We start from the raw sequence: 22,880 nt of genomic DNA on the forward strand, positions 1-22,880 counted from the left end.
GACTGAGCCCTTCCCCCCATTTGTCTGTCTGCTGTCAGTCTGCAGTCCTCCCCTTTGCCTGCAGCCTGGCTTCTCTGGGTGGGCTCCCCCTTCCCTGGTGATGAACGAGGTACACTGTCTGTGCTGACCGGGAGTGTCCCCAGCCTTTGGAGGGGGCCTTCTGGATCACGCCCACTCCCAGCCATCACAGTCACTGCCGAGCAGTCATGGGGAGCACAGGCCCTCCCTCCCCCACCCTTGGCCGCAGTCCACCTCCTGCGTGTTGGCCAAGCTCTTCACTCATGTCCAAATTTGGCCTCCCTGCGGCATTCAGGCCTGCTCACCCTCCTTCTCCTGACCAGGGCCAGGTTGGTGAATGATTACACAGAAGGCTCTGGTCTCAGGGACACACTTCTCAGAGCAAAACACCCTTCTGGGAAGGCTTCCCGCACCAGCTGGCCTGGATCTGGCTTTCCCAGACCTGTTAGTTTTGGGGCCCATAGACCCCCTCCTTTGGCTACCTATTTGTAATATCTCATAATTTCACAGGTGCCTCCGTGCATGCATAAATTCATTTCCTGCTCACAGTAGCTTTGTGAGGCCAATGGGCAGACATATTATCCCCTTTTACAGATGAGCAGATAGGCCCAGAGAAGTGCAGGGGCCTGGCCAAGGTCACACAGTGGCCAAAGCACCCCCCCCAACCCCCATCATCACGCCCTCTGTTGTTCTCAACGTCCATGTTTATGAATAAGAAAGTGCTTTGGAAAGCATACCATGGACTGCCCACACATGAGGCACCCTGGGCCTGAGCCAGAACAGGGGAGGGCTGTGCGTGGGGTACCCAGCATGGGCTGAGTCAGAGTCGGGGGGAGTGCAAGGCTGCAGGGAGCGCAGTGTATGACGAATGACCCAGAGGTGGAGGATTCCAATTTTGAAAAGTGCATTCATCACGAGGAGAGAGAATGGTCATTCATTAAGCACAATGTACCATTTTCAGATGCTGTTTCTTCAAAACCCCACAACGATCCTGTGAGATATATTTAACTGATACTGTGCTTACTAGGTGTAAGCACTGTTCTAAATAGAGCTCACTTACTATGAGTTCTGTCATGTTCGAGTTGTAATTTGTACCAGGCCCTTATATGTAGACGCTTAATCCTCCTATCAACCATATATGGTAGCAACCATTATCACCCCCATTCTACACCAAAAAGAGGTTAAGTCATACACTAGTAATTAGTGGAATCAGGATTCAGGCCCACACAATCTGGCTCCAGAACCCCATCTTTAACTGCTCTACCATTTCCCTCTGGTCTTAGCTCTGATTTATAAGAGACAAGCAGTAAAAGGTGGAGGGGCAGAAGTGGACCCAGGTCTGGCTCACACCCCAGAGCCCAGTCTCAGTCTGCACGTGGCCCCCTCACACCCTGCCTTATCTCACACATTGTCCCTGCTGCCACCCACTCTCGTTCTCCCTCAGGCCCTGACATCCCCACTCTCATTCTCTGGTCTGGAGGATGCTTTCTTATCTCAGAGGGGTCTCTGCCCCTCTGCATCACCCTCTCTGCATCTCGTAGGACCAGCTGGCCCAGGATGCTCCCTCTGGGCAGTGCTCTCGTGCTAGGCCATCTCAAGGCCTCTGTTAGGCCTGTGATGGCTGTTCAGGGACTGATAAGCTAAGGCTAGGGGCATGCATCATGTAGCACTGAGGTGGGCAGCCTGCAGTGGGTGTGGCAGGCACTTGGGGGCCTCCGGAAAGGGGGCACTAAGCATAGGCCCCAAGGCTAAGCCAATCCAGTGGGGTGGAGGGGCTCAGGAGTGCAGATAGCTGGCAGCCTTGGTCACATTCCAGTGGGATGAGAGCATAGAACAAGAATGAAAGAAGGATGGTAGCTGAGAGTATTGGCTGTGGACCCAGACTGCCTGGGACCTTGGATTTGGAATCCCAGCACTGTCATTTTCCAGCTGTGTGTCTTTGGGCAAGTTACTTAACCTCTCTGTGTCTCAGTTTCCTCATCTATAAAGTGTTGATAATAATAGTAGCTGCTTTGGAGGGATGGTTCTGAAGAGTTTATGTGTTAATCCACATAATACACTTTGAATAGTGCCTGGCACTTAAATACATGTTAACTATTTTACTATTATTATATATGTTTATATATATATTTATTATAATTATTATTATGGTTAACATGTATTGTACATGTACTAAGAAATCACTGCACACATCCAAAAAGCCTTTCACTATCTTTTTTGCCTGGTCCGGCCTATCACCAGCTCTGTTGGTTCATCTACTGTCCTACCAGACTGGGCACAATGTGCTGAGAAGTGAGTGGCCATCCCCTCGGCCCCAAGGGACCCTGGTCCTGTGTCCTCTGGCTGCTCCCCCCACACCCCCTGGAGCAGTCCCTTCTGAGGCCAAGACATACGTCCACTTGCCTGACGGCTGGCTGTGACCCTCACCATTGGGCTAGATCTTTCTTGGAAAAAGTATCCCTCCAGTGACTCCCTGAGCCCACAAACCTTCTCAGTCCCTCTCCCCAGGCCAACATCTGTTTCTTTCTTTACTTCCTGCATGCTGGTCTCTTTCCAGATTGGCTCATTAGGCTGAAATGTTAGCAAGAAGAGCACTAACATCTATTGTGCACCTACTGTGGCGCCAGGCAGGCACTGGGCTGGAAACCTTAGTGTTTGCTTTAATCCTCCCAACAGCTCTGTGAAGTAGCATTCTCTTGATTTCACAGAAGTGGAAACAGACTCTGAAAGGTCAAATCTCACGTCTTCGGACACATGGCTAGAAAAGGGGGCACTGGGATGGACGCAGGGCCGTCTGATTGTTCCTGCTATGGGAGAGTTCTTCCCAGGCAGTCGGTCACATGACCATGGCCATAACCAGAATCACTGCTGTATGTGTAGTCTACACCCCGACACCCCTGGTAGACATGTGACTGCCTCTCTAATCCCAGCTGGTCGGATTGGGATATCCTTGGGACACAAATTCTTCAATGAATGTGAGGGGGGAGGGCAGAAGGATGCGTTGGACCATCCGTACTCCTGTAAGTTTTTGGACTTTGGCAGATGTGCCCTGAGGAATCCTGTAAGCTCACACGCAGAGTGTTCGTCTCAAGGTTGTTGTTATTGGAAGCAGAGGGCAAGGTTTATTTGCATTCTGGATACCCCATGTCAGGCCTTGGGAAAAAACAAGTCCCCAGACATTAGGAGAACTGAGCCAGAGGAGGCCAACTCCAAGAGCAAGAAGGGGCTCTCCTTGAAGTATCTCCTCCTTGAATGGCAGGGAGGAAGGACCCCATATAGGTGACTGAAGAGGGTCACAAACCCACATGCCCATGGGAGCATGGCAGGTGGCGTAACTAAGGCCAGAGGGAGAAGCGCATGCATATTGGGTGAGTGGTAGCGAGTAGGGTGAGCCGAGATGCATGCTCCCGGCTGCAGGTGCCAGATGATCAGTGTTAGGCAGAAAATTAGGGATCGTGTGCCAGCTTCTCTGATTTTTCAAGGGATCCTATAAATCCAGATCTCCTAATGTTTAAAGTACAATTTTGTTATAAAACATTGTGTTGATCAAAGACAGCAGGTCTATGTGCTGGATGTGTCCCAGGGGACACCAGTGGCAGCATCTGATGGTGTTTTGTTTAATCTGGGAGACCTTGGTGCTTGGACTCTCCAGGGAACAGGCAGCCAGTCTCCTCTCACTTGAGATCATCAGTCAGCACCTATCCATGACTACACCGATGGGGTAACAGGGGAGAGCTTTAGTCCCCTCCCCCACTTACCTCTTTTAGCTCTGAAACGTCCGTTGTGCTTAACATGAAATTGTAAGTAAAAACTGGGCTCGCTATGCAAATTCAGCTTCAAAGCAGGTCCCCTTGAGGCAGGAGATAGATGAGCCCCAGGCTGAACAGCTGGAGTTTGTCCCCTGTGGACAGATACTCCAACATAGCAGGAGGGAGGAGAAGCTAAGCCCTGCCCAGATAAGAGATAAAAGACCACATAGTCCTCATTCCTGAAGTCAAGGAGACCTTCCCAACTACACATGCACAGAAAAGCTCCTTGGAGGTCGAAAAGGGAGGGGCGCCACCGCATAGTAAGTGATGTCAACCTACCCATAGGCCTATTCTCTAGAATCCATCTTGGCTAAGAGATGCGCACACACACAGAGGAGGACGCTGAGATATACCAAATATGGACTCAGAACCAGCAAAGCAACATGACTGGCCAAAGGAAACCCAGAAGAAATGCCCCATAAAAGTCATTCAAACTACCACAACGGTGCGACTCTCTCTCTGAGCCCGCCCGTGTGTCTATCCACACGTACTCTTTTTCCTCCTAATAAACACTTTACTTGTTTCACTACTTTCCGTTTCTTTGTGGAAATTCATTTTCGTGTCACTGGCCACTGGTCTAGTGGCTAGGATTCAGTGCTCTCACTGCTGTGGCCTGACTTCAATCTCTGGCCGGGAACTGAAATCCTGCTGCAAGCCGCTGCAGGCTGAGGACACCCGAGACCACCCTTACCCACTTGCTACCCAACAGTGGCTCCTAAGCTGGCCCTGTCACCTTTGCAGTGGGGCTGGAGTTGTCCGGGATGCCGAGGAGCCGCCCTTACCTGGGGCCTTAGGTAGGACGCAGACCTGGCTGTTGGTTAGCGAGCCCTAACTGATGGTGGGAGGCACGATGGTCTCTCTCACTCACATAATGGTTGATGTGTAGGCAGCCCAGGCTGGTAAAGTTCTGACCCACAGGGCTGTCCAGGCCCCCGGATCCTTTCTGTCCTGTTTCTCTGCTATCCCCCGTGGTCCCTTTGACAACATGGTTGGCGTGATGAATATTGTACTTGGCTCTCCAGTGTCCCTTCCACACCATGATAAGGCTAAGCCAGTGGTTCTCAAAGAGGATAGTCCCCTTGGGGGAATTTTGGATATGATGATTTGGGATGTGTTTTCACTGCAGCCTGGGCAGGACACACATAGCCCTCCTGCTCAAATCGCATCGGTCATCACCTGGTTTCCTGGCCACATCTAGCTCTGAGGGAGTTCTGGGAAATGTAGTCTATTTATGTGGGTGACCATGCTTCCAAGTCAAGCTCCTTGGAACATTTCTATGGCAGGAGGGGAGAACATCTTTGAGGGGGACAAGTTGACGTTTCAGCACACTGTCCGCAAGAGCTGCATTCCTGATGCAAGTCCCCTTGGGAGGAAGCCGCCCTGAGCACCAGGCCCCAGGATGACATCTCCAAGGGAAGAGTCAGCCATCCTATCAGGGAGAAGTGAAGGGCAGCCAGGCTGGGAAGTTGGAAGTTGGGATGGGAAAAGAGGCCTCAGGAAGTGTCCAGGGCTCAGGCCACCAGCTGCTGCTTTTCTGGTGTACTGAGCAGGTGTGTGGAGACCCTGTTCCTTGGACATAAGCCAAGGGTTTGCAAAAGTCCCTTGGAATATTCCTCTGGAAATATTAGATATGCCCCTACAGATTTCCTGTGCCACCTCTGACCGATTAGAGCAGGGCTAGGGGGCAGGGTGTGGTGTGCTGGGGAAAGCAGCAAAGTCAGGAATTATTGTGATGGTAAAAAATATCCTCAATCATCAGATCCAAAATTCCCCCTAGGGGGCAGTACTATCCTCTTTGAGAACAGCACACTTAACATCACGGGGTGGAAGGGACACTGGGGAGCCAAGTGCAATGTCCATCACACCAACCCCAGGCCAGCCCTTCCTATCCACTGGGAGCACCTGGCTGCCTGAGACAGACTTGGGCTCTCCCCTCATCGACCGACTCCACCATCTAGCTGGACATCAAACCAGCGACTGAACAAATAGTTACTGCTTACAGTTGGGACAAGCACTAAGAAGGAGAAGTGCTGCTGTGCAGTTGTTTGCCAGAGGACCCAGCCTAGACCAGGAGGTCAGAGGCTTCCCACGGAAGTGATGAGGCCTGAAGAGTGAGTGGGGGTGGCCCTTTAAGAGAGGGGGGAAGGCAGGTGTAGGTGGAGGTGACAGCAGAGCTTGGAGGGAGTTTGGAGGGAGCTCAGCATGTTCCAGAAACTGAGAAGCCACTGGAGCTGGAGCTGGAGAGTGAGGGGCTGAGGGGTCTTACCTTGTATGCAGAGGAAAGGGAGCCAGGCTCTACTGCAAGAGCATGGGAGGCCTTGGAGGGATTTTACGAGGGGAGGGACCTGATTATATTTAAGATCACTTGGCTCCTGTGTGGATAATGGACCAGAGGTGACCAGCTAAGAGGCAGCCAGGCAGGAGAGGGTGGTGGTGGAAATGCCTTGGTGGAGGTATTTGGATGCTGTGGGCACATAGATGGTACCAAAGTCAGTAAGGATGACTTAGGCTGCAAGTAAGTGAAATCCTACCTCAAAAGGACTTTAATAATAAACAGTCTTAAAGTGATTTTTATTCCCGATACAAGTCCTCTTGGGAGGAAGCCCTGTTAGTACCAGGCCACAGTATGATCCAGAGACCTGGTGGGCTCTGGGCATATAGAGTGGACAGCTCCACAGTCACCCTGGACCCAGGCCGGCTCCATTTTTCTCTCTGGTCTGCCGTCCTTGGTGTCTGCTACATCTTAGAGCTGGCCGGCAATTGGATCTACATGCTTCCTTATTCTCACGAAGCAGGAGAGGGAGTTGGGCTTGTTCATTCACGGAGGATAAGTTATCCCTCCAGGAGAACATCTCGGGACATATGCCATCGCTGGACCAACAGCTATTGCCAGGAGATAGTCTCAGATAGGTCAGGATCTGGAGCTAGGGCTGGGGGTAGTACCCGAATAGTCGGCTTCTGCTGAGAGGGAGGAAGTTTGGATGTTGGAGAGGAAGTAAATGTCCAGCTCATCATGAGGGTTAGTGGGGTCACCCAGGGAGAGTGGTAGAGTCAGGAGGAAGAGGGCGCAAGTCAGCTAGAGAAGGTGCAGCCTTTAAGGTTGGGGAGAGGACAGCCTCAGACTTGTCATCGAGTGGGTGAGGCGGGTAGGATCTAGTGCCCAAGTGCCCAGCGGGGCTTAGGAGTACGAATGATTCATTTATAACAGCAGGAGAAAGAGCAAAAGATTTGGGCGCAGAAGCTGATGGGAGTTAGGAGGCCGGGAGCCTGAGGAGGTTCTCTACTTTGCATATAAGAAGCAAACTGAGAGAGAGGATGGTGATGGGATGTTGTAGGTTTAGGGAGAGAAAAGTATGAAATTGTTGTCTAGGAGAGAGGGAGATTGAAGAGGCTGTGGAGATGTAGTGTGGTTGCCTATCAGCACTCAGGATCCACCAGAGTCAGGGGTGGGAAATAACAGGTGAGGCCAGCAGGTTAGCTGTGTTATTCTCCAACACCTTTAGTGCTTAGCGGGCTGGGGTGGAGCAGGCAGAGCTGGATTTCACCACGTTGTTGTTTAGCCACCTGAAAATGCTGGATCTTCAAAACAAGAGAAAAGAAAGAGAGCTGTGATCTTGTGCAGCAGAATGACGATAACTAGTCACTGAATTGAGGCTGAGTGAGGAAGCTAGTGAGGACCTGGGAGGTGGGAGGAGGGACAGTGCCTGTCGGGTGCTCGGTGCTGCAATGTAGGGGTATAGAGGTGAGAAGCCACCTGTGGCCAAGAAGTTCATCAGCTGGAAAGGAACCAGGCGTAACATGGGAACGCGCGCTAAAGGCTGTCACCGCTCGAGTCTCACTCTCTAGGCAATTCCCCTCACGGTGCGGGCGAGGAGACCTAGAGATTGCTGCTGGGGATGTGGCAGGGTACCGAGCGGGCAGGATGCAGACCTCCGCCTCCGGAGACAAGTGACCCCGGACTGCTCTGGAGAAGGCTCAGAGGCCCTTCGCAAGAGTTCGAGCGTTGGAGTCTCTCGGGCCTCCGGGGCACCGAGGGCGGTCGAGGAGGAAGGTGGGCCGAGGCGAGCGGCGTGGGCGCCAGGGGCTCAGGGCGCAGCGCGCGTTCGGCCGCTCGGCCCTCTCCTCCTCTAGCGCTCGCAGCGCTTGCAGTTTCCCGCGGACACACTCTGGTCTCTGAAGCCGGGTTTCCCCCACCTCCCGCCTTCGCACCCGGTTGCCCCTGGGCGCTTCGGGCAGGAGAGCAGCGGAAGCGAAGTCGGCCTTGGTGCGCTCGGGGCCCGGGCGCGCTGGCCGGGCGGGTAGCCGGGGCTCCCGCTAGCAGGCGGGCGGGCGACGCTTCCCAGCTGCGCAGCCGAGCCGTGCGCCCCGCGTCAGCTGCGCTTCCATTCCTGGTGGGGGCGGGGACCCGCGGAGGGGACCAGCGCCCCCGCCGGCGCCGGGCTGACCCCTGGCCCGCCCCGCCCTCCGCGGTCAGGGCGGATCCGGACCCGGGCCGGAGGGGAGGGTCCACTCAGTGGGTGTCCGGTGTCCTCGCCGCGGCCTCTCCCAGGCGCCGGGACTTCTCCCGCGGAGGCGACAGCTCGCTCCCCTCTGGTGCGGCTGCCGCGTAGCCGAGCGCTTGCTCGGTGGGGGCCGGCCGAACCATGCTGAGCTGCCAGCTGGTGAGGGCCAGCAACCTCCCCAGTGTGAAGAAGGACCGGCGCAGCGACCCGGTTGCCAGCCTGACTTTCCGAGGTGAGAGCCCCGTGGCCGTCGCACCCGTGCGCCCGCGCCACCGACTCTGCGCGCGCACCGCCGGGTCTGCCGCCCCAGCTCCGGCGCTAACTCTAGTCCAAGCCATAGTTTCCTCCCCGTCAGCAAGGACAGAAATCTCAGAGAAATTTCGGTCCTATCTTCTGCAGAGGGGGCGAGGAGGATGCAACCGAGCACGATAAATGCCACTGTGCTCAGAAATGTTGGAAAACCGGAAGTGCCATAATAGGTCACCAGTTACCACTTTCCTAAGACCGAAGCCCAGAGAGAATAACGTGCGAGCCCTTAGCGGGCAGTGATGAGGGCGGGGTTGGAGGATGGGTGCGGAAGAGAGAGGAATAGGATCGCTTAAAAACTGGGCGTGGAGACCGTGAAAGTTGTGTCTTGATTTCGTTCATTCATTCGTCCATCTTTCTTCAACACTGGCCATACTGAATCGGCCGTGTCTCAGTTGGGAGGAAAAGGGATAGAATAGGGCGGATGTGGCCTTGATACAAAAAATTTTGAGAGTTCAAGGAAGTTTTTTCAATGCAAAGAGCCTAAATGCCTGCCTGTGGTACTTAGACAAGAGAGGGTCTCTCTCTGTTTGGGGCAAACACCCCAAAGGACTGAAACCCCGCCCACTTCTCACCAGGCACCCTTAACTCCCGCCTCAAGGCAGACATTCCCACGGGAGGAGGTATCTCAGGAGGGGAAAGGGAAGAGGAAGGATCTGTCAAAATTAAGAGAAGGAACAATGGCAGTGAGTCAGGACCCCAGATCTGCAGAGAAAGATAATTAAGGAAAGGGAGAGGGTTTTCCTCTTACCACGAGGTGTATCCTGTGGTTTTGTGGAATTAAAAACTGTGTGCGGCGCAAAAGGTGGTCAAACGGAGAGGGAGAAGTGGCTGGTGTTTTCAGGAGGTTAGAAAAAGGTGGGATCACCAAGGGGGCTCTTTGGCTCTGACCCACGATCGCCATCTGCTCCCCAAGCACCCCAAAATGATGATAACCGTAGATGAAAGACACAATTTGGCAAAGTGAGAACTAACTGTAGCTTTTATTCTTTGTTGTGGGACCATTTACATTTTATTCCTTTTTTGAAAAGTGTGAGTCGAAACAGTTTAGAAAACTCTTCTGTTTTCATTACTTGGTGATATTCCTGGGTGCCTGCTATGAAATGCAGCGTCAAGACAAGGTCCCTAGTTCTCCCTTAGGTTCAGATTCTGCCTAAGCCATTCTTGTGCGGAAATTATGGGGCCAACACTGGCTGGGAAAGAAGTTCCCCAAGGACCCTGAGCCCAGGGTCCTTCATCAGCCTAGGTCTCTTAGATGCTTTGGACTTCTTTTGCATCTGTTTACCACTCTCTTTCCCTGGTTTTCTAATGGTTTTGTGGTAGCTACTAATCTCCCCATTCTGCAGACAAGGAAATGGAAACCTGGAGAAGTGTCCTGGTCATGGCAGGGAGTGCTTGGAGTGGGCAGTGCCCTTGAGTCCAAATCAATTGAGGTCCCTCTTGGCTGTTGCCCCAGCCCAGGTACCCCGAGCACATGCACCTGCTGTCCTCTCCCCATCTCTGCATTCCCCTCCCTTTATAATGCCTTACTATTTATTTGCACTGACAAGCTCCTAGCAAAACTGACATATAATGGAATGTACCATCTCCAGCTGTTCAAAGTCTATTTATCTTTCAAAGCCAAGCTACAATGCCACCTTCTCCAGGAAGGCACCCAGGATTCCCCTGGCTATCATTAGTCTCTCCTCTCTGGATGCACAGCACCTTGTTAGGTCTGCTAGTGCACTCGCCCCAGCCGGTCTGTGCTCAGTACTTTGCTCCATAATTAGGATCGCAGGACTCCTTGAGGGCGGCATCTTGTCCTATTCATCAGGATACCTGGTGCTGAGAGCAAACAGGTGGTACTCTCTAGTGTGTGCCCTTTCTGGCCCAGTTACTCACCATCTTCCAGATGTGCCTGGGAGTCTCAACAGTCTGGGGCAATGGTTCTCATGTTTTACTGTGCCTGAGAATCTTCTGGGGATTGTGCTTGAAAGACAGATTCCTGGGTCCTATCCATAGAGGTTCTGATGCAGCAGGTTTAAGTGACCTAAGAATTAGCATTTCCATACCTGATGCAGGCCATTTTGGAACCACATCTTGAGAGAAATTGATGTGAGATGTGGTGAAAGGTGAAGTTAATGTGACCTCCCCCACCCTACAGGGGTATTCATGCTGGACTTTGGGGCTGAGTTGATGCTTAGGGAAAGGGGCTGTTAGAATCAGACCCAGAATTTACAGATCATCTAGCTTGGGGTGCTCAACCCCGCCTGCACATCAGAATTGCGTGGGGAGCTTTCAAAAAGACCACTGCCAAACTCCCTGTCCCTCCTCTCTTGAAGCGAAACTTCTGGGGGGAGGGGCCCAGATTTAGGTGTTTCTAAAAAATCTCCAAATGTACAGGAAGCGCAATCAGGGGTGAGAAGGCTTGTCGGAACACATCATGGCACAGAGGGGACTGGCCTGCTTGCAGAGAAGTCTCCGCACTGTGTGCTGGGCTCCCACTCGGAGCGGAGCCTGAGGAGCATGGGCCTGGCCAGGCCCACTTGTCTCACAGTTGTTCCCGGCATTCCAGGCTCAGATGTAATTTCAGGACCTGCCTCCCAAAATAGACTATGAACTCTGGGAGGCTGGACTCTGAGGGCCCTTTTATGTGTTCCCTCTCTCAGGGCTTTAGGATAGAGGCTTTTAATGAATACTTATCATCCCTTTGTTCTTGTATTAATTATTAGTTAGCATGACTAACTACCATGAGTACCTGGGTCATGGTCGAGATTTTTGACTGACCACCTGCGTGAATGAGCAGCTTCATTTCCTATAGCATTTAATGAGCTGTACTTCTCTTCTGCCCTGCCCATTTCCCACCCTCTAATGTCATGATTTACATCCCTTCCTTCATGCCTTTAGTTCATTGAACAAATATTTATTGAGCACCTACTACATGCTGGGTGCTGTTTGAGGGGCTGGGGATGCATCCAAGAACAAAACCAGATCCCTGTTCCCTTGGAGCTCAAACGTCTTATTTCCTTGAAGTTTGGGTCTCCTGTGCCCCCACTTACTGACTTTCTACCCTGCTTCCTCCAGGCTCACCAGCCAGAACCCGAGTCATTACTGCCCCTTCCCTTCCCCTCCTCCCATCAGTCCTCTCTTCCTCCCTGTGTCTCTCCAGTCGCTCTCTCTCCCTTCCCCCCTCCCCTCTCATCTATCTCCTGGGGGATCTTATAGAACCATCTGTAGGTGGGCACACGTGACTTACCTGTATAGGGAAGGTGAGCTGCAAGGACACTGGACTCTCTGAATCTAGCTTTTTGAATATTAAGTGTTACTTTAAAGCATGGAAAATAGCCTGTTTTCTTTAGGTGAACGTAACATGTAGTCAATGTAAAAAAGGATGAGACAAAAGTAAAAAGTAGCCCCCCATCCTTATACTTCAAATTAACTTGTCAACAATTTGATGTATTTCCTCCAATATTCTTTTTTCTCTTTTTTTTAAAAAGCAATTTTAGTGTGAAATTTAACACCTAAGTAAGTACATAAAATATAAATGTACACTTTAATGCAGTTGTTCTCAGTTGGCAATTTTTTTCGTCAGGGGACATTTGGCAATGTCTGGAGACCTTTTGGGTTGTCCCCACTGGGTGGGAGGGTGAGGTGCTATTGGCATCTACTGTGGGTAGAGGCCAGGGATGCTGCTAAACATCCTGCAGTGCACAAGACAGCTCCATGACACCCACAACAAAGACTTATCCAACCCCAGAAGCTAATACGGCCAAGGTTGAGGAACCCTGCTTTAATGGATAAATTATGAAGGGAACACCCATGTCTGTCACTCAGGTCAAGGAATTGAACCTTACCGGTCCTACCCCTCCACCAGAAGTCCCCAGACCCCTTGCCTTCCTCCCTAGAGATAATCCCATCCAGATATCTTTTTTCCAGATGTTTGCATATTTACATTTTCACTCAGGAAGAAGCCAGGGGCATTTTTGTCTCAGTAAATATTCTTCTACACACCTTCTAAGTTTTATTTTATTACATGGATGCACCATAATTCAGTTAATCAACCCCCTATTAAGGAATGTTTAGGTTGTATCAATTTTTTAATATTTATATCCAAAGCTTAAATTATACTGTCACTATGAGAAATATCCTGGTGACTAAATCTTTGCCCACTTATTTAACTACTTCCTTTTGGTAAATACTGGAAGTGGCGTTGCTGTGTCAGAGGTTATAGGCATATTTAAGGCTTTGCCACATTTCCCAAATTGCTATCCTGACAGTCTGTACCAACTTTATCTTCCCATTAGCTGAGTTTGGGGGCTTATTTTCTTATAATTCTGCTAACACAAAGCATTATCATGCAAATTTTTAACAATTTCTTAGGTTCAAATAGTATTTGTGACCTTTCAATGTTATTGCCTATTTGCATTTATTTCTTACTGAATTGCTTTTTAATTTGCCCAGTTTGGGAGGGAAGAGATGTTTGTCTTTTTCTTCATTAGTTGTGAGTCCTCTTTACATATTAAGGACATTAAGATGTTGTCATAGATGTTTAAAATATCTTCCCCAGTTCTAATTGGCCTTTTGAGTTTAAAGACTACCCCTCTCAGAGAGCATTCCATCACAGCCAGTATATCCACCTGCCACCACCCCTTCCTGACTACTCATTTTCTGGAAAGTATGTTTTCAGTTAAGATTTAGAAAGATGGAGATCGAGGTGGGAGTTCTTGAGGTGAGAAGAGTAGGGCTCTTCTAGGGAAGGCAGGGAGTGACTGCTGCCCAGTCTTGGGGTGTGCAGGCTTAAGTCAGGGCACAGATGGTGGGGTAAGTATCAGAGTTATCAGAGTCTGCCTACCTTTTTTGTTAGGGGGTATCTGTGCCAAGAAGTAAAGCAGGCCTTCCCTCAGCAGAAGCCAGGGCTACCTTTTCTCCGTTTACCACCATTTCTCTCGTCCACCAGTTTTTGGTTTTCTGCTGGTAACTTTGAATTCCTATCGCTTTGTTTATCTGATGGGTATTCTTTTTTTTTTTAAATCAATTAATTTATTTATTCTTGGCTGCATTGAGTCTTCGTTGCTGCGTGTGGGCTTTCTCTGGTTGCGGCGAGCGGGGGCTACTCTTCATTGCGGTGCACGGGCTTCTCATTGCTGTGGTTTCTCTTGTTGCAGAGCACGGGCTCTAGGCGTGCGGGCTTCAGAAGTTGTGGCACGCAGGCTCAGTAGTTGTGGGTCTCGGGCTCTAGAGCGCAGGCTCAGTGGCTGTGGCGCATGGGCTTAGTTGCTCTGCTGAATGTGGGATCTTCCTGGATCAGGGCTCGAACCTGTGTCCCCTGCACTGGCAGGCGGATTCTTAACCACTGCGCCACCAGGGAAGTCCCTCTGATGGGTATTCTAACGAGGTGTCAAGAGAGTGCCCAGCACAGAGCAAGTCCTCAATAAATATTTGTGGACTAAATGAGAGACTGCATTGAGGTTGCCTGCACGATCTGAGGGTGCCCTGCCTCTCTGACAGTGGGTCCTGTTACCTGACTGGTGGGCAGAAACAGCCCGTCTCTCTCTCTTTGGGGGTCCCAGATGCCCCATCTCTTCTTCTCTCTGCTCCCTCTCTAGGTGAACGGCCCCACCAGCACTCATGCATCCCTGTCAGAATCTGAGATGTGCTCTGCTCCCCCCCACTTCTGCCTTCCCCACCCAGATGCCTGTCAGTAGACCCCAGGCCTGTTACCTGTGTCCTCACCATCTTCCACCTGGACTTAAAAAAAAAAATTGTGTTAAAATACACATAATATAAAATTTACCATCCTAACCATTTTTAAGTGTACAGTTCAGTGGTATGAATTACATTCATATTGTTGTGCAGCCATCACCACCATCCATGTCCAGAGCCCTTTCATCTTCGCCAGCTAAAATCTATACCTGTTAAATAATAACTCCCCATTTCCCCCTCCCCAAGTCCCTGGTAACTGCTTATTTCATTTAGCATGATGTCTCCAAGGTTCATCCATGTGGTAGCATGTGTCAGAAATTCCTTCCTTTTTAAAGCTGAACAATATTCCGTTGCGCGTATATCCCACATTCTGTTTATCCGTTCATCTGTCAGTGGATATCTGGGCCTTGGTGCCTTTGAGATGCAATGGGAAATGGACCAGTATTTCTCAGCCTTTTTGTAAATCCTCTTTGGACAGACATTAGAAACATGGGAGCAGGTTACAGACTGTGATGTGCACCCTCAGTGAAAGTCCCTGCTTTGGCATTTGTCTTCTCTGTGATCCCACCAGCCCCAAAGAGTCCATTGAATCAGTGTTACAAAGACAAGCATTTTGTCTGCTTCCGAAATGTACCGTGACCTTATCATCGTGTTGGGGGAGGGAGTCTGCCTTATTTCTGCTATAGGGAGATTGCCCGCTCGCTCTGCCAGAGATCGGGGTGCTCCCTTCTACGCTGTAACCCCTGTGCCTGTCCAGGCCTTGGTGGCGATGGCAGGGCAGGGCTCACAAGCATCCTGGGCCATTGAAAGGGGTCTGTCCCCACTAGACGGGCCTGAAGGTATGAGTGAGGCCTGAGGCCCAGACCGCAGGGGAGACAGCAACCTGGCCGACAGATAGACCTCACCAGGCGGGTAGCAGAGGGCAGTGATGTGGCTCCTCGAGTGAAGCCACAGCCACGTCTGATGCTCAGGTGTCAGATATGTGAAACTCCCACCGGTGGAGACTGCTCAGCCAGGTGGGCCCAGGCGCTGGCTGGGCAGGGTGGACTGTCCTCTTACCGTCACTTTGCTCCTATCTCTGAGGCTCCTTCTCACATCCGCTCCCACAGCCCGTGGTCTCTATCAAAACTGGCCCCAGTGGGGGACCAGGACGGTGCGCTACGTCGTTTTCTGTCACACACCTGGGCTCTCGACACGCAAGGGCCAAGATTTCTTTGTTCGCCAGTTCTCCTCTGACAATCTTCCTTTAAGGCACTATTTTCAAACTTTTGGGACTGTTATCCACAGCAAGAAATATATTTTACATCAAGACTTAGTACACCCATAAGTATGTATGTGAAAATATAACCAAAATTTTCGAGTTATAGTACTTTTACACGAAAGATGTGCTCTGAAATTTTCTTCTCTAGTCTATTCTGTCATTAAAAAGACATATTGTTCAACTCACTCAATTGATGTCATGGCCTGCTAATGGGTCCCAATTTGCAGTTTGAAAAACACCACCCTAGGGACTTCCCTGGAGGTCCAGTGGTTAGGACTCTGCGCTTCCACTGCAGGGGGCACGGGTTCGATCCCTGGTCAGCGAACTAAGATCCTGCATGCTGTGCAGTGCGGTCAAGAAACAAAAAAGAGAAAGAGAAAGAAAAACACTACCCTACAGCCATGGGTGACTCCGGTCTAGGAGTGTGGGTTGAGTTGGGGTGGGTAGGCTGGGGAAACAAGTGAAGAATTTGCATGGGGCCCAGAAGAGTCCTCCCATGGCAGGTTCACTCCCTTTCACTGAGTCATTCAGTCTGGAGGCACACCCTAGGGCTCCAGCATGATTCTCACGGATGCCTGCTGGCCCCCAATTCTGCAGAGTAATCTGGGGAGAGGATGTAATCCCCTCCCCCCACCCCAGCATGAGCTGTGAGCTCTCCTGTATCTTTAACTATTGAGTCTGTTTATTTACAGACATAGCGCCACATCTCTCAAGGCCAGAATTGATGATCAAGGACAGGACAGGTCTAAATCCATGATGAGGAAGGAAACTGTTTCCTAACTAGCAGCCTGCCTTCCTCTTCCTTGGCATCTGTAAGTCATGTGATTGTGCCGGGTTAATGTTTCATTTCTTTCTGGCTCTTCTTTGGGGCTGTAGAGCCTATCAGTGACCACTCCCTTCATGTCATCCAGAGGGTCCCAGAGTTGGCCCTTCTAACCGGGACTTAGTGAAATCCCATAGAGGGCCTTTGTTCTCCTCATCTTCAGGGAAGGCAGGAAGTAGAAAATGTTTAAAAGACACTTTGCACAGGGCTTGGCACACAGACACTGCTTAGTTGCTGCTAGCCAGGAGCACCTGGATATGTTTCCAAGTGGACAATTCAAGAGAGGCTGCAGATGGAATTTTCCATGTTACTCCTGTAGGTCATGGAAAGTTGATAGGGGAGGGGAAGTGAACACTTAGATAGCATCTCCTATCCCCTCAAAACTGATAAAGTAGACACTCTTTATTATTATCATTTTACTGCCAAGGGAGATAAGGCCTTAGAGAGGTGACAATTTCACTTAGTAGTGCCTGCTGTTTGAATGACTCCAAAGCCATGTGTTTAACCGCTGCTGGAGCCACACCAACACGGCCCCCAAGGGGATTCAGAATGACTCAGCCAGGGCAGGCCTGGGCAACCTTTAAGAAGATAACTGGGCCCCCCAAGGACACCTGCCCCACACTGTACTTTCTTTCATCCCATCTGTCTGTTGACATGTAGCCATTCTGTGAATGCAGTCTCTGGCATTCCCTGAGAAGAGCCGTCCTCTTCTGTCCTCTAGTGAGGAAGTGAACTTGCAGTCAACTTGGGAAAGAAAAGGACCCATTCATTTGGCACCCGATTACTGGGCACCTTGCTATATTCTAGGGTTCCTAACATGAAGGAGGCATGGTGTCTGCTCTCTGAAGCTCACGCTCTAGTTGGGGAGACAGACATAGAAGCACACAGCTGTCCTGCTGTTCGATACATGTGGTCACAGCTTGCAACCATCTCTGTCTGGGAGAGTCAGGGGAGGCTTAATCTGAGCAGAGACAACTGAGCTGCCCATTGAAGGATCAGTAGAAGTTCACTAGATGCATCAGAGTGGGGCACAGAGGGGAGGGGAGGGGAAGTGAACTCACATTTAATGAGCGTGCTGTGTGCCAGGCAGCTCAGCCATCCTATCTTGTTTAATTTTCACTACAGTCCCGTAGGGAGGTATCATTATGACCTTACAGATGAGGAAACTAACATGTTCAATGAATTTCCTAAGAGGTTCTTCAAGTGTGGTACGGTGGACCTGTGGGGGAATCCCCAGGACTTTGAGCAGGTCAGCAAGGTTAAAGCTATTTCCACAATAACACTAAGATGCTATTTGCCATTTTCACTGAGTCCATATTTGTACAACTGGTACAATAGCACTGGAAGGTAAAACTGTTGGTGCCTTAAGACTAATGAGGGCTTTGGCACCAAATTGTACTAGTTGTATTTTTCACCCTCATGTAGTTTGAAAAAAAAAAGCCAGTTTTACTGGCTTTACTCACAGTTTTTTGGGGGAAAAAAGCCAGTTTTACTGAAGAATGACCTTGATAAAGCAGTGCAAATATTAATTTTATTAATCTTGATCCTGGAGTTACACGTGTTTGTAATATTTTCTGTGTCGAGATGGGAAGTATGCACAGAGCATTCTGCTGCACCCTGGAAAATGATGATTGTTGCAAGAAAAAGCACTGTGTGACCGCTTGAGTGGCATGCTGAACTAGGCTTTTTTTTTTTTTTCAATAGAATACTGTTTTTACTTGAAAGAATGACTGACAAACTATGATCGTTCAGACTTGGGCATTTGATAGACATTTTCTTGAAAATGAGTGAGTGAGCCTGCCACTTTAAAAGCTGACATTTATCATTTGTTGCCCACCATAAAATTTGAGCTTTCAAACAAAAATTGGAATTTTAGAAAGCTTCTGTCTTCCAGTTTCCCAGTATTTAATGACTTTTCTGATGAGACTGATGGTGATATTAATGAATGTGATTTTTCGGTATTATATAGTGAAATGTGTCAACATTTGGAAGGTCTGCATAACTCAGTGAGCAAAAACTTCCCAAATGAGCAATGCAAGATGTTACAGAATCATGTGTGGATAAAAGATTTATTCAAAATGCAAGATCGGACAATGGATGTTAATGTAACAGAGTACAAAATGTTCATCACTCTGCTTTCAGATTTCACACTGCAGCTAACCTTTAGGTTTAAGAAATACTACTTATTGAGGGCTTCCCTAGTGGCACAGTGGTTAAGAATCCGCCTGCTAATGCAGGGGACACGGGTTCAAGCCCTGGCTCAGGAAGCTCCCACATGCCACAGAGCAACTAAGCCCCTGCGTCCCAACTATGAGCCTGCGCTCTAGAGTCCGCGAGCCACAACTACTGAGCCTACGTGCTACAACTACTGAAGCCCATGCGCCTAGAGCCTGTGCTCCACAACAAGAGAAGCCCCGGCAATGAGAAGACTGCGCACCGCAACGAAGAGTAGCCCCAGCTCGCCGCAACTTGAGAAAGCCCACATGCAGCTACGAAGACCCAATGCAGCCAAAAATAAAGAAATAAAGAAATACTACTTATTGAGTTTCGGTGCAGTATCAAAGAAGGAGATCCACAATTACCTGAAAATTTATTAAAATGCATCTCCAACTATATGGTTGGGTTTTTTTTCACAGATGTCAACTAAAACAAGACATCTCAATGGACTGAATGTAGACAGGATAATGAGAATCCAGTAAGGCATTAAAGAGATTTGCAAAATGTAAACAGTGTCACTTTTCTGTTTCCTTTGTTTTGGAAGTTAGTTATTTTTCATAAAAAATATCACTTATGTTAGCATGTACTGGGCTTATTATTGTTAATATAATATTAATTACTAAATAAATATTTTTAAATGCCTCAGTTTTAACCTTGAATACAGTAAAAGTTGATAGATACAAGTTACCTTAGTAAAAGCTCCTTAGGGTCCTCAATAATTTTTTTTCTATGGAAATTTTTCTTTTTTTAAAATAAACAAACAAATTTGTTTATTTATTTATTTATTTATTTATTTATTTATTTATTTATTTATTTATGGCTGTGTTGGGTCTTTGTGGCGAGCGGGGGCTACTCTTTGTTGTGGTGCGTGGGCTTCTCATTGCGGTGGCTTCTCTTGTTGTGGAGCACGGACTCTAAGCCCATGGGCTTCAGTAGTTGTGGCACATGGGCTTAGTTGCTCTGCGGCATGTGGGATCTTCCTGGACCAGGGCTCGAACCTGTGTCCCCCGCACTGACAGGTGGATTCTTAACCACTGCGCCACCAGCGAAGTCCCCTCAATAATTTTTTTTAAACTTTATTTTATTTATTTATTTGTTTTTGGCTGCATTGGGTCTTTGTTGCTGCGCGCGGGCTTTCTCTAGTTGCAGGAAGCGGGGGCTACTCTTCATTGCGGTGCGCAGGCTTTTCATTGCGGTGGCTTCTCTTTGTTGTGGAGCACGGGCTCTAGGCCCTCGGGCTTCAGCAGTTGTGGCTCGTCGGCTCTAGGCACTCGGGCTTCGGTAGTTGTGGCACACGGGCTTAGTTGCTCCGTGGCATGTGGGATCTTCCCGGACCAGGGCTCGAACCTGTGTCCCCCGCACTGGCAGGCAGATTCTTAACCACTGCACCACCAGGGAAGTCCCGCTTCAATAATTTTTAAGAATGACATCCTGTGACCAAAAATTTGAGAACTGCTGCCCTAGGGTCTCCCAGAAAATAAGTGTTCTGTGGTGGTCTGTGTCATTCCAAAGTCCACGTGCTTTTCCCACAACAGTGATTTGCAGCAGGTGGTGAGAGGGGTTGGGGGCTCACCCTCTACCACTGGTGGAGGTTTCTCAGGATCTCTGAGGGGGCTCGTGGGGCTGAATCTTTGCCTTAAGTCTACTGATCCTCCCTCAGATGTTTCTTTCTCCTGGATTTTCCTTTGCTCCTTTCTCTGTTGTTTCCTTCCTCCAAATCCTTCCCCCTACCTGGCTTGCGTCCTTGACCCACCTCTGCTCCCCCCTTCTCTCCATGCTCTGAACTGGGCCACGGGGGCTGACCCTACAGAAGGGAAACGGACAATGCTCAGCTTCAGAGGAAGACTTGGGGGTCCTGGGAGATGTTTCCAGAGGCTTGAGGGGCTTTCATGGTCCAGACAGGACTCTGTAAACACTGAGCAGTCCAGGTGAGACCAAAGGCTTCTTACTGCAGGGTCTTGCACAGGCGGGGTTGAACCGGTGATCTTTCAGATCCAACCCAAATATAAGTTCTGTGTCTGGCTGAACACTTTTTAAAAAAAATAATTTTTAAAATTTATTTATGTTTATTTATTTATTTTTGGCTGCATTGGGTCTTCGTTGCTGCATGCAGACTTTCTCTAGCTGCAACGAGTGGGGGCTACTCTTCATTGCAGTGTGCAGGCTTCTCATCGCAGTGGCTTCTCTTGTTGCGGAGCACGGGCTCTAGGTGCACGGGCTTCAGTAGTTGTGGTGCGTGGGCTCTAGAGCGCAGGCTCAGTAGTTGTGGCGCACGGGCTTAGTTGCTCCGTGGCATGTGGGATCTTCCTGGACCAGGGCTTGAACCCGTGTCCCCTGCATTGGCAGGCGGATTCTTAACCACTGTGCCACCAGGCAAGCCGTGGCTGAACACTTTTAATCGTCCATTGAACACAGAATCATTTCTGTTCTGATGCTTAATGGAAGAGCCAGACGTGTTTAGCCCTTTCTGTGCCCCTCATTCACCCCTTAGGCCCAAACTCCAGAGGGAGCACTCAGCAGTCTGCCGCCTGGGGCACTGTGGCTCTTCTCAACCATCACAGTGTTAGTTCTTCTTGTTGTCTATCTCAAAGCCCTTCTGCATTCCCTCGGCCCAGCCCTCACGAGCAGGTAGAACAGCCTGCTTCAGATAGATACCTTCAAGGTGAGAGTGAGGTGGATTTTTTTAAAATTGAGGTAAAATTCACAGACCCTAAAAGTCACCATTTTAACCATTTAAAAGTGTACAGTATAAATGGTTTTTAGTATACTCACAATGTTGTACAACCATCGTCACTATCTAATTCCATAACAGTTCATCACCCCAAAAAGAAATCTCCATTAAGCATTCACTTGCCATTCCCATCTCCCTCTAGGGCCCTGGAAACTACTAATCTATTTTCTGTCTCTGTGGACTTGCCTGTTCTGGACATTTCATATATATGGAATCATACAATATGTGGAGATAGATTTTTTTAAAGAAAAATGGAATATTTTCTATGAAGATCATTCATTCCGAGAATCAGAAACTTTACAATTTAAAAACTTTATTTAGAAAGTCAGGAGTAACAATAACAAACTCATTAAGAAGAGTCAGGCTGGGTATTTTCCTTTAAACAGTCCTTCTGATGGGGCTGCTGTTTGTCCATCCCAGAGCTGAGAGATGTGTGTGATTGGCATTGGGCTTTCACGGCAGACTGGTGCGATTCTCGGGGACTCGTGGGTTTTGTAAGGTTTCCTTTGGCGGGTGAGCTGCAGTGCAGGTCTTGGAACTGGCCCTCACTTGGGGAAGGCGCACGTTGGGGTACGTCTCTTCACTCTCCCTCTGTGTCTCTCGTAGGGGTGAAGAAGAGAACCAAAGTCATCAAGAACAACGTGAACCCCGTGTGGAATGAGGTATGTGAGCTTCCCACCTTCCCTCCTTTCCTCCCTCTGCTGCCACTGTCTCTGCAGGGACGAGTCAGGGGGCTCAAGCAGAGGCGGCTTTCTCAGTGGTGTTGTCATGGAGAGGAGGGGCTCTGGTCCGGTGTGCCAACGAAATCCTCCTGGCACCAGGAACCTGGGAGGAGGGGTGGCGGCCTGGCCAGCGGTCTCCCCTGTGATGTGGGTACGGTGTGGAAAGGAGTGAGGGGTCCCTTGTCTCCGCTTCTTTCAGCTCTGGCCAGCCAGGAAGAGGGTGTTTAGGGCTCTCTTACCTGCTTTTTCTCCCTTACACAGGCCGTTGTCCTTGCCCAGATCCACCTCCTCCCCATAGCCCTCCCTGATTCATCAGGTCCTCCTCTGGCTCCTGCTGGCCTCTGCCCTCTCAACCAGCTTTCTTTCTTTCTTTTTTTTTTTTTTCCATTGGGTTAAATTTAATACACTGTTTTAGAAAAACTGACAATGTTTAGGTAATTTAAACTATAGGAAATAATTGCCTATTTGCAGTAAATCATCTGTGCAAATGATTTACTTAAGGCATGTTGCAATAGCCTTTAACAATTTTAACCACTAAATCTCTGTTGGCAGATGCTCATGTATTTGCTTACCAGCTCAAGCTCTTGCTGGTCAGGGTACTATCTGTGCAGAGATTTGTCATTCTCTAATTGCCAAAAGAGTTGGCTCCCATCTGCTACATAACTTGCTCTTGTTCGAGACTTAGTCAACCAGCTTTCTTTATATGGCGCCCTGGTGGTCTTTGGAAGCCCTATCCTTGTGTGGATGGGGTTGGGGTGCATGGGGTGCCTTTGCTCTGAGGAGGGTCCTGGGGTCTCTGGAGACCAGTG

General features: G+C 49.5%; 1 protein-coding gene across 15 annotated transcripts in view; it reads left to right on the top strand.

The window, feature by feature from the left end:
- Nucleotides 1-22,880, top strand: part of DYSF (dysferlin) — a 235,980-nt gene that overhangs the window by 2,572 nt on the left and 210,528 nt on the right. For 10 of the 15 annotated variants that reach the window (XM_061210961.1, XM_061210966.1, XM_061210964.1 and 7 more), the window contains exons 1-2: nt 8,356-8,561; nt 21,956-22,011. In XM_061210961.1, coding sequence (XP_061066944.1) covers nt 8,471-8,561; nt 21,956-22,011 — 147 coding nt within the window. In that variant the 5' untranslated portion in view covers nt 8,356-8,470. Of the gene's footprint in view, nt 1-8,355; nt 8,562-21,955; nt 22,012-22,880 lie in introns of those variants that run through there. The other 5 variants (XM_061210962.1, XM_061210975.1, XM_061210972.1 and 2 more) reach the window with 1 other exon arrangement.

The sequence above is a fragment of the Eubalaena glacialis genome, chromosome 14, assembly GCF_028564815.1.
Source record: "Eubalaena glacialis isolate mEubGla1 chromosome 14, mEubGla1.1.hap2.+ XY, whole genome shotgun sequence".
NCBI classification, from domain to species: Eukaryota; Metazoa; Chordata; class Mammalia; order Artiodactyla; family Balaenidae; genus Eubalaena; species Eubalaena glacialis.